Source organism: Vollenhovia emeryi, unplaced genomic scaffold (genome assembly GCF_000949405.1).
Source record: "Vollenhovia emeryi isolate VEMERY1.0 unplaced genomic scaffold, V.emery_V1.0 DF939145.1, whole genome shotgun sequence".
Lineage (NCBI taxonomy): Eukaryota > Metazoa > Arthropoda > Insecta > Hymenoptera > Formicidae > Vollenhovia > Vollenhovia emeryi.
The window spans coordinates 1,208,143-1,221,416 of record NW_011967221.1 but is presented as its reverse complement, the minus strand read 5'-3'; the positions used below and the strand labels follow the sequence as shown (position 1 = coordinate 1,221,416).

General features: G+C 41.0%; 1 protein-coding gene across 1 annotated transcript in view; it reads right to left on the bottom strand.

The window, feature by feature from the left end:
• Positions 1 to 13,274, bottom strand: part of LOC105566312 (longitudinals lacking protein, isoforms H/M/V-like) — a 30,946-nt gene that overhangs the window by 3,312 nt on the left and 14,360 nt on the right. Inside the window, exons 2-3 of the mRNA XM_012020219.1 lie at positions 3,330 to 4,401; positions 1,862 to 1,954 (exon numbers count right to left, since the gene is read on the bottom strand). Of these exons, the coding sequence (XP_011875609.1) occupies positions 1,862 to 1,954; positions 3,330 to 4,376 (1,140 nt within the window). The 5' untranslated portion in view covers positions 4,377 to 4,401. The remainder of the gene's footprint in view (positions 1 to 1,861; positions 1,955 to 3,329; positions 4,402 to 13,274) is intronic.

Below are 13,274 nucleotides of genomic sequence, written 5' to 3'. Positions count from 1 at the left end.
CTCTCTCTCTCATGACAGTCTTTGAGCGCACTTTTTGGTCCCCTCAAAGCACGTGGGGATGGAATTCACAGACGGAAGGGGCTTTTACGATTGAGTGGTACACTCTTGGCGCGAGCTGCACGCGTAGCAAGCAGAAGAATGCTAAAGGAGTAGAAAAGGGTTGTGAGGTAGTAGGAGAGACACAGAGTCGTGAAGATGAAAGTGTTTCGTTATTCTTCAATTAAATAGAAATTCTTTATATAACCTAAACCCCTCCTTCCTCGCTGTAATGCGTTTTACGCCTGTTTCGAGAGTCACTTCAGAAAATTGTCCTATTTAAGGAGATAAATCGGGTATAATTCGCTTTTCTCTAATAAAGTTCACGTCTCTGTAGTCACATTTAGAAACCGGGACAACCATAACAAAGTAGTAGATAAAGACGAGAAACTGGACTTCCGAGACGAAAGACAGAGAGAAAGACAGAGAATGCGTGTATGCATCTGTGTATCGGAAAGCAGAGAGAAGACGAGGGACGTGATGGACAGTGGATTAGTTTGGAAAAGAAGACAGTATATTCGTCACGGTAGATGAGAGCATGCACAATTTCGTTTCCTCGTATTCATCATATCTCGATGGCGCTCTTAAGCGAATATGATACACGAATAAAAACACGGTTTAACAACAAGGCTCGTCGTAAATCAGAGTCTCGAGGAGGGAAAATCCTTTTAAGCGATATTGCTAATTAGAAAACGTACATAAAGAATCGTCCTCGCAGCTACATGAACATACGAATATATTTAATGAATATTCCAGTAACTTTGTGCCTTCGATTCTTTATAAAAGAAGTATTCAACAAATCACTTGTTGCAAGTCTAACGTTTACGCTCCCTCTTTGTGAAATCTTCAAATTTTATCACGTCAAAACCTTCGCCGCGGTTGTTTTGTATCGTTTCATCTCTCTCTTTATTCCTCTCTCGTTTCTTCGTTCGCCATTAGAAGCAACATTCATATTACGCGAATCTAATTGCGGCTAAAAGTTACGTAGTTGACCGGGGAAAAAGTTACACGGAGGATAACTTTTAAAATGACGTCAACGAGAACAATCGACAAGTCGATCGATGGAGAATCTTAGAAAGCATCTCGTGTCGAAACGTCGAAAGAATGCGATCGTAAAGAAGTGGGTTACTACAAGTTTTACTGCCGGCAGTTAACAATTATTACGCGTAAAGCGCAAGAACGAAAGAGAATCCTGCTTTCTGCGAGATTCATCGATCACGATTCTCGCGCGAGACCACCGCACGGCTACGGCAATTTCGTTGATAACGCGACAATTCTATCAAATTAGCAGGGAGAGCAGCAAACAGCAAAGCACTTGGGCGCATGCAAGAGACCCACATGCAAAGTGAATTCGACGCACATACACATACACGCGTGCGTACGCGCGTGTACGTGCGTATGCGATCACCGTCGGACTTCCGGGGTGAAGCACAGTACTTTTATATATCGAAGATACTCGAAAAATCGCGTCTGTCGTCATATCGGGTAGCACGTCACGAACGACCCGCCGTGTTTCGGTCATAATAATGATGTAGCACAAGGCATTGCAATTAAGAACAGTTGCAAGAACTCGAAGGGACTTGGCGCAATGGACAGTCGTCTCATCCGCAACGCGCAGCTCCTGCCGACGATTGCGAATGAGCGAGACGTTTATCAATATATAGTATATGTATATATATATATATGTATATAGAAATGCAGAGCAAAGAGAGGATACGAGAATAAAAAGTAGTCAATAATAAACTGGAGAGAGATATACATATATATATGTGTGTGTATGTACAATATATATATATATGGCTCGCCGGAAAAATGGAGAACTTACCGGATCTGGCGGGAGTCTGTAGTCGGCGGATATCTCGCTGCTCGCGCTACGCTCCTCAGTCGACCTTTCCCAGTCCATTTCTTTTTTCAGGGACTGTAATGGAAAAGTGCATCCGGTTTATATCGAGGTAATAAATATACAATAAGTAAGCGATATCGAGATCGAGATACGGTTGTCATACGGAGCTATCGACAGACAGTATCAACATTATTGTTTTCTCTTTACATAATAATTGCAACCGGCGGTCATCGATGTCTCAAGAAATTATTCAAAGTGTATAGAGATATCTCGTTATCGCGGAAACAAATTGAATCAGCGAGTTGATTCAAGTACAAAAGTCTCTGTAATAACAGTATTTGTACGTTAAAAAAATTGAAGCTTCGCGAGTGCAAAGGAAAATCCTCATCGGGATAAAGCTTTATCGAATTCATGTCTATATTAATATATCAATATTTTTTAAAACACATTTCCCAACGTCCAACGTAACTTTTAATAGCTTTTTTGCTCAATTAAAATTTTATGTTTAATTATATCGAGTATCGACGTAATATAACTGATTGGCATTTTATCGATACCCCTTATTTAAACAATCTATCTTCTAATGTATCTGGACAAGCAGAATTCAACACAGATCTGCAAATATATTACAATTTTTACGCGAATATATAATATTTCAATTTTATACAATCATTCAATATATGTGCAAACGCGATCTGTTTGATCACTCTAAACTTTTTAAGCTCAATTCGTATCATTTCTCTTCCTGCCAGATATCGAGGACGAGTATATTACATCAGTCAAAACTGACAATGGGTTCAATGGATCCTACTTGCCCGGACCAGGAGGGAATTCCCCGAGGGGTGAACCGCTGAGGGCATTGTGGTGTACAGATTTGCGGCATTACTGGGCATTTTTTGGGGCATTATATGTATGGATGAAATAAGATAAAACAAGATAAAGTAATGCCCACTGGACATTAGCAGGGTTGGGAAAGTTACTCTATAAAAGTATCTAGTTACAATTACAATTCTGAAAAGTAACACGTTACAGTTACGGTTATTTAAAAAGTAACGAGTCGTTACTTTGCAGTCAATTTCTTGCAATGAAAATAAAAACATCACATTTGCATTTAAATTGTAAAGCGCCGATGAAGGTGCTTATGCATTAACGTAATGCAAAACCTAATGCAATCTGTGGAGGTTTAAAAAATATATGAAGTAACTATTAATATAACTATTAAACTAGTTACTAGTTATCGAAAAAAATATAACTGAGTTAAGTTATAGTTACAGATGGAAAGAAAGTAACAAAGTTAAGTTAGAGTTATAAAAAAAAAGTAACTGTAACTTCGTTACAAGTAACGAGTTACTTCCAGCCCTGGACATTAGTAGGCATTGGTGTACATGATTTTGGTCAGCGGTTTACCCCTCGGAATTTCTCCTCAAAGATTATTCTCATTGCTACTTACTAGCGGAACTTGCTGGACCGGGGGTAAGCCCGACGGGCCGGCGAGGGGCTCGGTACTGTGCGGGGACGGAAGCCGGCTCTGCGGCAGGTTTAACGACAGCACGCCAGGCGCGCCGCCGCCGGTGTTGTTGCTGAGGCTCATGTCGGATGGTCCGCTGTGCACCGAGATCGGACTAAGAGAGCCGGCTCTCGTCTCTTCGAGGCTGGCCGCGTCCTCGGAGTCCCTCCTGGGTCGGTCGAGAGCCAGCGGTCCCGGGCACGGGCTACCAGGCCCCGCAGGCGACGGCGGACAATCCGTCATGTCCACCGCATCCGCGGATTCGCTGGGGGTGTTCTGAACGATGCTGCTGGATTGTTGTTGCTGCTGCTGCTGTTGCTGCTGCTGCTCGCATTCCTTAGCACCGACCGATACTCCTGTGGTGACGTTCGACTCCCGTTCTCTCTCCTTGCCGCTCGTCTCTTTTATGCTATCTCGATCTCTATCTCGTTCTCGTTCTCGGTCTCGTTCTCGTTCTCGTTCTCGTTCTCGTTCTCGTTCTCGGTCTCGGTCTCGTTCTCGTTCTCGATGATGCTCTCGCGATGTGTCAGAGGTGCTTGTGTGTTGTTGCTGCTGCTGCTGTTGTTGCTGTTGTTGTTGCTGCTGCTGTTGCTGCTGCTGTTCTTCCCTGGATGCTACCGCCGCGTTGATGTTCGTCATGTCCGCTAGACCCTTAACCTTGAGGCTCTCCGCTGTCTTGAGGAGGGCCGATAACTGGCAGTACTCGACGTTTACCTCGCCCTTGTACATGAAGTCGACGAGGGTACGTAGCTCGGCGAAACGTACGTCCTTTAGGATAACGATGGGGTGACGGTTCGGGTGGTCGAGGAACAGGGCCTGGAAGTAGCTGGAGCACGCGGAGAGGACTACCTTGTGTGCGCGTATCGACGGTCCCTCCGTGCACGCCAGTGTCACGTCCACCAGCGACTCCGACTCCAGCAGTTGACTGAACACACCCAGCAAGTTGCTCTGATGATTGTTCCACCTCAGGCAGTAATGCTCACTTCCCATGTCTGAACTGCACCCCGCAACCCTGCTATATAACAAAGACTTGTATCTTCTGGTGCTCGTCGCCACTAAATCTTTCCTAACAATTGCACCGCGTCACGTGGCCCAGACGTCGCGATTTCTCCGGCTGGTTTACACCATGGAAGGGAAAAAGGACCCGCACACGTTTGTCCAACAAGTGAGGCAAAGTAAACTATTTTCTGTCTCGTTTCGTGACTCTTCCTTGAAATGCGCATGAGTGGCCAAAGCGAAATTGTATTTGTATTTGCAATTTTCGTTTGTGCACGATTTAACGCATGCGCGTAACGAATGAAAATCATATTCTATCCTTGTCACACAGATGTTGGACACAGTTTTAGCTTATGGAAAGTATATGCTATTCCCCTTCCATGTGTATAACTTCTACTTCTATGGTTTACACGATTCGACGAGATACTCCGCACAGGAAAATGAAACGATTTCTTCTCTGCCAAAGTTAAATGTCTTGTGTCTTTTCGTAGTTTTTAAACTTTACCGAAGCTAAATAGCTCGGTAATTACGATAAAATAGTTGAGCTTTTCTTAAAATTAATTTTAAAAAACTCTAGTAGAAAAACTGAGTTTGTAAGCGAGATTTTAAATAAGGAAACTAAGAAAGGAACTAACGCTCGACGAGTACAATAAATATGTACAAATTATATGATAGAGGACATAAAATACGGGGGAAAAACAGGATAGGTAGGGGGACAATGACGAGCGAAGAGTCAATCGAAATTGAGCGGCCGATGCAAACGCATAATAAAGGAAAGTGAATGCAACGTGGAAATACAATGAACCACAGAATTATGGTTGACGTGCTTTTCTCAAAACCTATTCTGTGCTGTAATATAATTTATCCACTATAATAAACTGGTTATTGCACTTTTTTTTTAAGAAATATTGGCGAGTGCAATCATTTATTAGTTTACAAATTTCATTACCTATTCAAACAGAAATTCTCCAAGGGCCAGTTTTACAAACATCAGTTAATTGCTAGCGGGAGTTAATTAATTTTCCGACTCTTGTTAGATAATAACGTATTATAAAAAGAGATAGAGAGCCTCCGGTTAATTAACCGTTTGTAAAACCATCGGCCCTAAGTTAAACATGATCACAACGAAAACCGTTCGTGCCTCGACACTTTTCGTCGTGGAAAGATCATTTGGATTTTCCGCAAGGAATATTCGTCACGCGAAACATTTTACATTTAATGACTCGACGAAAGGTGCGTGCGAGCGACGTGAATAATGCGATTCTTTGACGCGTAATCGCGGTGTATAATTCGAAGAACGTTGCTGTTTCGCAACGTATCGACGCACCAACACACTTTTGCGAATGCATAAGCACGCACTCGCCGTCGGTGTGTATCCAAACACATCCGGAGATGCACGACCGATATCAGCTGACCGATACGGGCTTATCTTTTATTATTCCTTCTCCCGCGTTCGACTTTATTTATTGCCGCTGCCTAATGCGTGAAACGGCGCGCACGCACGTGTCGCGAACATGTGCGCGGCCCGGCGAGCGACACGCACACACATAATTATACCGAAGCGTTATTCGCGTAAACGTACATTCGCGTGATATATCCGCGGATATATGCGCGATGGCGTGTATGTACCGCCGTACGATACTCGCGTGATTCGTTTGGCTCCCGCGATATTACGCCGGTGCATGACAGAACCCTCCGTCATATATACGGTGCACCGAAACTCCGATTATTTCAAGAAAATTCCGAGCTCCAGCCCCTTCATTGAAATTCTCTTATCGAGGCGGAGCCAATTTACGCGTTGTTTCAAACGATCGAGAGTAAATTGATTGATTGTGAAATTTCGACGGAACTTTCAGCAGCCGCGTTCAAATTCGAAAAAAAAACATCGATTCTCCCTTGGCGGAATTATCGTCTGAGATTTTTAGTTGAACGGAAAAATTATACCGATCCATTTATTATACAAAGACCGAGTACTCTGAACGGTGGAAAATCGACAACTGGGAGATCAAGCGGATATCTCCTTTATACTTTGACGCCGCTTTATATCGTCCGGCCAATTACGCTGCAGTCTGTGCGAAGTTACTGTATCGCGAATTGGAGGGAAGCGATGTCGAAGCGCGAATAATCAGTTTTCGAGCGTTTTAAAACAGAGGCTCGCGCACAGCGCGCATTCAGGCTTCAGATAAATTGCACCTGTCAATGCGCCGGGACGGTTATAGGAATTACCTGTACTCTCGCCGGCTAAATATAGCGTCGGCACGGTCGTTACGCATTGATTTCATCGTTTTACGGCTATAACGTCGGTTGTTACCGGAACCTTCGAAACTTTTTTTCGCCGGAAGCGCTAGAGGCCCGTTAAGCGGCAAACTGTATTTGCCAACTTGCATCAAGTCGTTTTCATTAAAGATGTAACGACAATCTTGTCATGAAGTATCGATTGATATGTTTACGAGCTTAACGCTTTCTATTCATATTTCATATCAGCCCCGTGAGATGAATTTATTTACGACGAGTTTGAAATAACATACCCCCGGTGTTTATAAATTCCAAAGTCCATAATTACTATTTATAATACAAATCTGTAATAATAATTTTATGTAAATATACAGCAATATAGAATGCACATATAACGCATGTAATGACAATTTATATAATTTATAGTAATGCAAATAATAATAATGTTAAGCGTATGGAAATATCATTCGTAATTTCTGTTTAACAAATTATTATCAAAAGATTGCGCGTGCACTACAAAAAAAAAGCGCGGGCGAAAACAACGGAACAATGTTAAATAATTTTTTTGCCGAGCCTAAGCCCGCAGCTAACACACTTTCCTGTAATAATTACGCGTTACGTGATTACATCCGATATACAGATGTTCTCGAGCACGTAAAAGCCGGGCATAAAACACGTTGCGCATCGATCGCGGGATACGTTGCCGGATTAAATGTATTTAAAAAAAAAAAACCCCCCAGAAAAAAAGAGAAATCTTGCATCACTCGCGCGAGCGCAGGTGGTTTATCTTTCGCAAATATAGAAATCGGCTTTAATCCAGCGAAGATGTGAGCGCGCACGCCACGAAACGCCGCTGCGGCTTCCCGCTCTTTTTCCGCGCAATAAACACCGCAGTCTGGCGGGTTCTCCCTCGCCGCGCTTTACAAACTTTACTCACAAGTACCGGTTTCAGCGAAATCGCTTAATAGCGAAAGTTAAGAACCCAAAGTGGATGTACATATCTATGGACGCTCGCAGTGAACGGAGTGCAGCTGTATAGTGGCGCGCAATCCTAAGTACGTCATCAAATGTTTACTCGCATTTAAATTGTTTCCCACACCTGTCTGTTTATCAATGCCCCTGTTTATCGGCGTTATAAGTTTTATTACTATTCTACTTCAGTGCCTTAATGCCATCACTTGATACTAATTCAGTGTCGAGAGATCTTGATATTTGTAATCATTTACGGACCTCGAAAAAATTTCGCCCATTACTGAAATTCCCTCGATATACAACAAGTATGTCTATTTATCTTTGAACACTTCCTCTTAGCGTGTGCGCGTACCTGCGCGCGCGTGTGTGTGTGTGTGTCCACTAGAAAATTATTCGATTGTTTGGAAGTAATTGACAGAAACAAATCGCAAAGCCCGATTTTAACGTGAAACAATCTGACGGTTTGCTGTAAAAGACTACTTCTCGTTCGTTAACATGTATTTATAGTTGTCTATTACCATTTATTAATACAAAATCGAAATCGATACGACGTTTTTGATGATGTTTATCTCTCCGGCACTCGGCGCCCTGCCAGTGGCAACCGTTTCGTCGTCGATGTCGATATTTATATCGAATGACTGTTCACATTTTTTCTTTCTGTTACAAAATCTAAATGCTCCACTTCCAAATTGATCTCTTTTTTTAGAGACTTGTGTGTAAACGCAAATTTTGATAATTCAGAAAGAAATAAATTCCTATCAAATCATCTAAAGTTATTATTGTTTTTTTCTTACTTTTAGAAAGAGATATTTTTAGAATACACACAATGTCGCTTGTGTCATTCATACATGATATTTTTCTGTAAATACTTTGGCAGCAAAAAAATTTATTGATAATTATGTGACTGACATCCTATTGAATTATTACGCAGGCCCAGGACATTTCCCGACTTTCTCCGGTTCCCAGACGATTTCCAGGTTTTTAATACTTGTGTTACAGGCGCAATTGTTTTCTCTCTGTGTGCTGCGTGTACTTAATTTTCCTGCGTGATTTTTTCGCGGAAGTTCGCGATAGCCGCGGCGGCGCGTATTGTTACGTAAGTCGATACACGGCCCACACGCCGCCGTTATTTATGTCATTTCAGAGGTTTTCTTTGGGTCAATCCGTTTACGAACAATATGCACGCGCAGCGCGAGAGCATCGCGAATGGTCGTTCGTGTTTCTCTTTGCGTCCGATGTAAATTTGTCTTTGAAATAACGAATGACAGTAGAATTATGCGGGTCTTATCGTATTGTCTCGGTGAATTGCATAAAATGCTATTTTACACTCTGATCCAACGAAAGCGTAGGATAGTCTAATCTTTTGATACAAATACAGAAATAGAGTGCGTCAAAATTATAAAAAATATCTTGCAAAAGTAAAAAATAATTCTATTTTTATAAAGCAATTGTACTTAATACTGCTTACAAAACAATAAATTGTCCATGATGTCGATAATTTTTATATTGTCAAATTCAATCAGACTTGTAATCAAACCTACGACCAATAACAACAAAGTAATAGCTATTTGATAGCCACCTTTGATTATCATACTATGACATAAATAATTTTTCTCAATCTTAAACTTGGCAGAATATCCAATAAGATATACTTCTTTGTTGGCTGCCTCGCCTCACCATTTCTTGTTTACACTCAAAATGTCATTTTAAAATGCCAAGTTTAAATTAGACTCGTATATAAAGATCTTAGTACATCAATTAACATAATTATTTTCTATAATTGTTGCTATCGTGTATAAAAGAGTGTGTTTCACAATTGTATGATAAACAATCGCATCTGTTTTCTGTCTATATCTCCATCGCTTTACATTCTCAATTGCAATATAATTCCAAGATCTGACAGTTTCGACTCGAATCAAATTTAAAAAATACATAATAATTTATCTTTCAATTTTTATGCAGAATATACGCAGAAGGTCTTCCAGAACATGTGGAAGAAATCGTAAGATCGCGATAGGAGAAATTGATCGAGCCGATAGGAGGTCCATTTTCGCCGCATAAATTGCGAGATTACAGCGTTCCTCTTGCATGCGCGATTCGCGTGGTAAAATTAGCCGATGCTACCGGCGGCGGTGCGGCAAAAATTCGCGACCATGCGTTAACGCGCGCGTGTGTGCAAGCGCGTGGGTGACGCGCGCGCGCGCGCGCGCGCGTGCTCATACGTGCGTATACATAGCCGCTCGCCGTCCGCGATTGCGCACGTTGTACGCACGATTCGTCGTGGCGCGTGTTAATTGATACGCGTTCGCAAGTACGTGTGTGCGCGAGAGCGTGGGACGGATAACGCTGGCGAACGCCGAGATATCGTTCGGCTTAATCCTCCGAGTGGGAGGAACGAATGCGACTCGCTTTGCGAATTTTCTTCTTCTATCGTCTGACATGTTTCGCAAAGTTTCATAATAGTCTGTTGTAATTGTATGCGCTCGTAATACACACATTCGATGCATCCCCGGTAAGCGTTGCATAGAAAAAAATTTTTATATTTCCTAACGCAAGATATCTAGATATTTTTCGCGAGATTTTATGCATTTATAGAAGAGATCTTACTCTTCGGATAATCTCGGGTGATCTTCTTTCGCCGTTGTAAAATCTTACGCTTTTTAAGTATAATATAGTTAGCAAAATGTTCAACGCTCAAACTTAAAAATTGTGAAAAATACGTCAAATCAAATTAGAGGAAAGATTAGTGTTCAATAGAAAAAGAATATTTTCTTTCACGAAAATTTTTACTGCATACTTTATATATTCGTAAGTTTAGTGACGGAAGTCATCTTCAACTTTGGGATATTAAAAAAATTAATATTTAATGACTTTATAGAATATTGTTACAATAGAAATTTTTGCATAATTTATATTATCGGCAGATCTAAGGAAAAATCTAAAAATATAATTGGGTCTCTTTGACGATTGAGCTAATCGCGAAATACTATAAACACAAAGCATCTATTTCTTTCTAGAGAATCGAGGTATCGTCCAATGAAGCGGACCGAGATTACGGTCAAGCTGACCCTATCGGAAACGTGATCGTTGTTGGGCGCAGAGTGGAGAATATTTTAGGTCCGTCCCTGGTTTGCGTCAAGTGCGTCTTACGAAATCACGCGTTCCGTATCGCTGCGGCCGCACGCACGCGCGACTCACAGATGCGCGTCACGATCGACACGCGCAGATTTTCCGCAAACAGCACGAATGCACGGACGACGGGCGAAACACGCGCGCATCTCTCTGGGAAGCGTGAGAGAATTATTTTTCTTTTTTTTCTTCTTTTCTTTATTTTCTCATTCCGCGAAGTCATTACGGGAGTATGTACAATACCGGCGCTACTTCACTCGGCGATATGCGACGGCGCGCGCGTTTTTGCAAATTGTACAATAAAGCATATTTCAGTGTCGATGGTACCTAACTAGGAAGCGACTTAAACTCCTGTTTATTTATGTATGTATACGTAAAATTTGTTCCAGTTGCGGCTTTCTTTCGAGAAATACATAAATGATGCAATGCTTAATACCTCGTGCGTTTTCCGCTTCTTTTCGTTGACGGAATCTCAACCACTGTGTATATATTCATAGCGAATTTTTGCTCTACGTTACACTCTTAATGTTTTCTTTAAATATTTTTCTATGAAAACTCTAGTCCTGTTTACTGAAGTAAATTGAGACTAATCTGCTTTAATAAAATAATTTCACCCTCTTCACACTTCTCATTCTCTCATTCGCTCGTACAAGTATCGATTTCTCCAAAGGAAAGTAATTAACTTTGTACAAATGATTATTATTGCAAAGCAAAAACGAGTTATCGCGATTAACTGCTACTGGAGAGAGTGGTCTTGGGAAATACCGACAATCTTCTCGCGAATTTACGTCGAAGAAAAACAGTTACGATTATATATTATGCACGCCATATTAAAGAACTTGATAAGACAATTTTCTATCTACAGCAGTGTCATTTGGAGCAATCCGCTGTCACTCGTCGATACGCAATAAAACGTGCCTCGTGAAAAATCATCTACGTATAAAGTGATTGGCGCATCTGACGAACGCAACGATATCCTTTGTTCAAAACGGAACTGCACAAATCGATAACGCTTGTGGGAGAAGGTTTCACAAAGGCACACTTTAATAGCGACTTTTTTTCGTGGGGTAATGTACCAACGCGTATTTATATCTCTGGCATTTTAAGCGATATTAAAGAAATGTTGACATTACGGAAATGACACCTTGTTATTTATAATCGATTATTATAAAATAAAGCGGCTACGTGGGAGGTACCGGGCGATCATTATACCGGATCCAATACCGTATTTCCCGACATCCTGTTGCCCCGGGTCGGCTTTTACGCGCACTTAAGTGTACTTATATCGAACAGCCGCGGCACAACGGCGACTGCTCCGCAAGAATTGTCACATTCTACAATAATTTAGAGCCTCCGAGGGGGATAGTAAATTTCGGGATGTGGGGTGGTTCGCTTCGGAAGAGGGAAATTTCGTTTCGGCCGAACGTTCGTGTTAATTAGAAGCTGTGGGCAAATTTATTTGGAAGAAACGTAAGGTCTGCGTTAATTAGCGGGCGTGTGCGTATTGCGAGACGGTGCGTGACGGCTAATGACGATATATCGTGGCCGAAGCCACGGAGATAACGAAGGCGCAGGACTGCTAAATAGGAGAACATACACTCCTCCGGCTCGTACGGGTGGCAGTAATCGCGAACAAAGTAATTGCTAATCGTTAAATTACGAAACGGCAGGTAATTAAGGTTACTGTCGTTCTCTGCTTCAAATGGAATGAGCGTTCGAAAAGATATCCCGCCGAGTGAAAGTTGCGTGAAAAATATTTTCCCTTTCCACAACCATCCTTTCGTTAACGGAAGATGAGATAAAATTGAAAAAAAAAACGCGCGGCATGCACTGGAAAAAAATTCTAGGTAAGCTTGTGAGATGCATATACCAATACATTTTTGTGAAAATTTGGCCATTATTACTGAATGTCATAATAATTATAAATATTTTGAAAGAGTAAATTTTGCGTTTAGTTGAGCCAACTAAATTTTGACATTTATATCGTCATAATAACCTATGCGTCTAGTTGAAATTTCACCATAGATCTAGGTAACATTAACCAAGCTTGGATTATTATAACCAGGCCTTTCAGTGTACCAAATTTATCAAAACATTTTTGGCGGAATTACCATATTAATTAAGTTGTAAGCAAGATGTTACGAGCGAGAAAGGAGAATTGTTCATTTTCAAGTAATAAATTATCCAATTTATCTTTTATCAGTTTCCAGTGTTACCTGCCAAATCATGGAATTTACATAATACGAGCAAATAATCAATCGCAGAGAAAAGATAATCTATACTGAAGCCAGAGCTATACTTTAGAAACGAAAACGTAAATAATAATAAAAATGAACGGATTATAAAGTTGTACTGAGTTATTATAAGCTAATAGTATGAATTACAAGTCGTACACAAAATAAGTCCAGCGCACAAAAATCTATAATTACACTGAGAGAAAAGTGCGTAGTATTTGCGACTATAATTGCATAGTAAAATAATTATAGTCAGGAATATCATTTTTATAGTAATTATCACTATAATATTAGTAATAACAACCACATAGTCATAGTGATG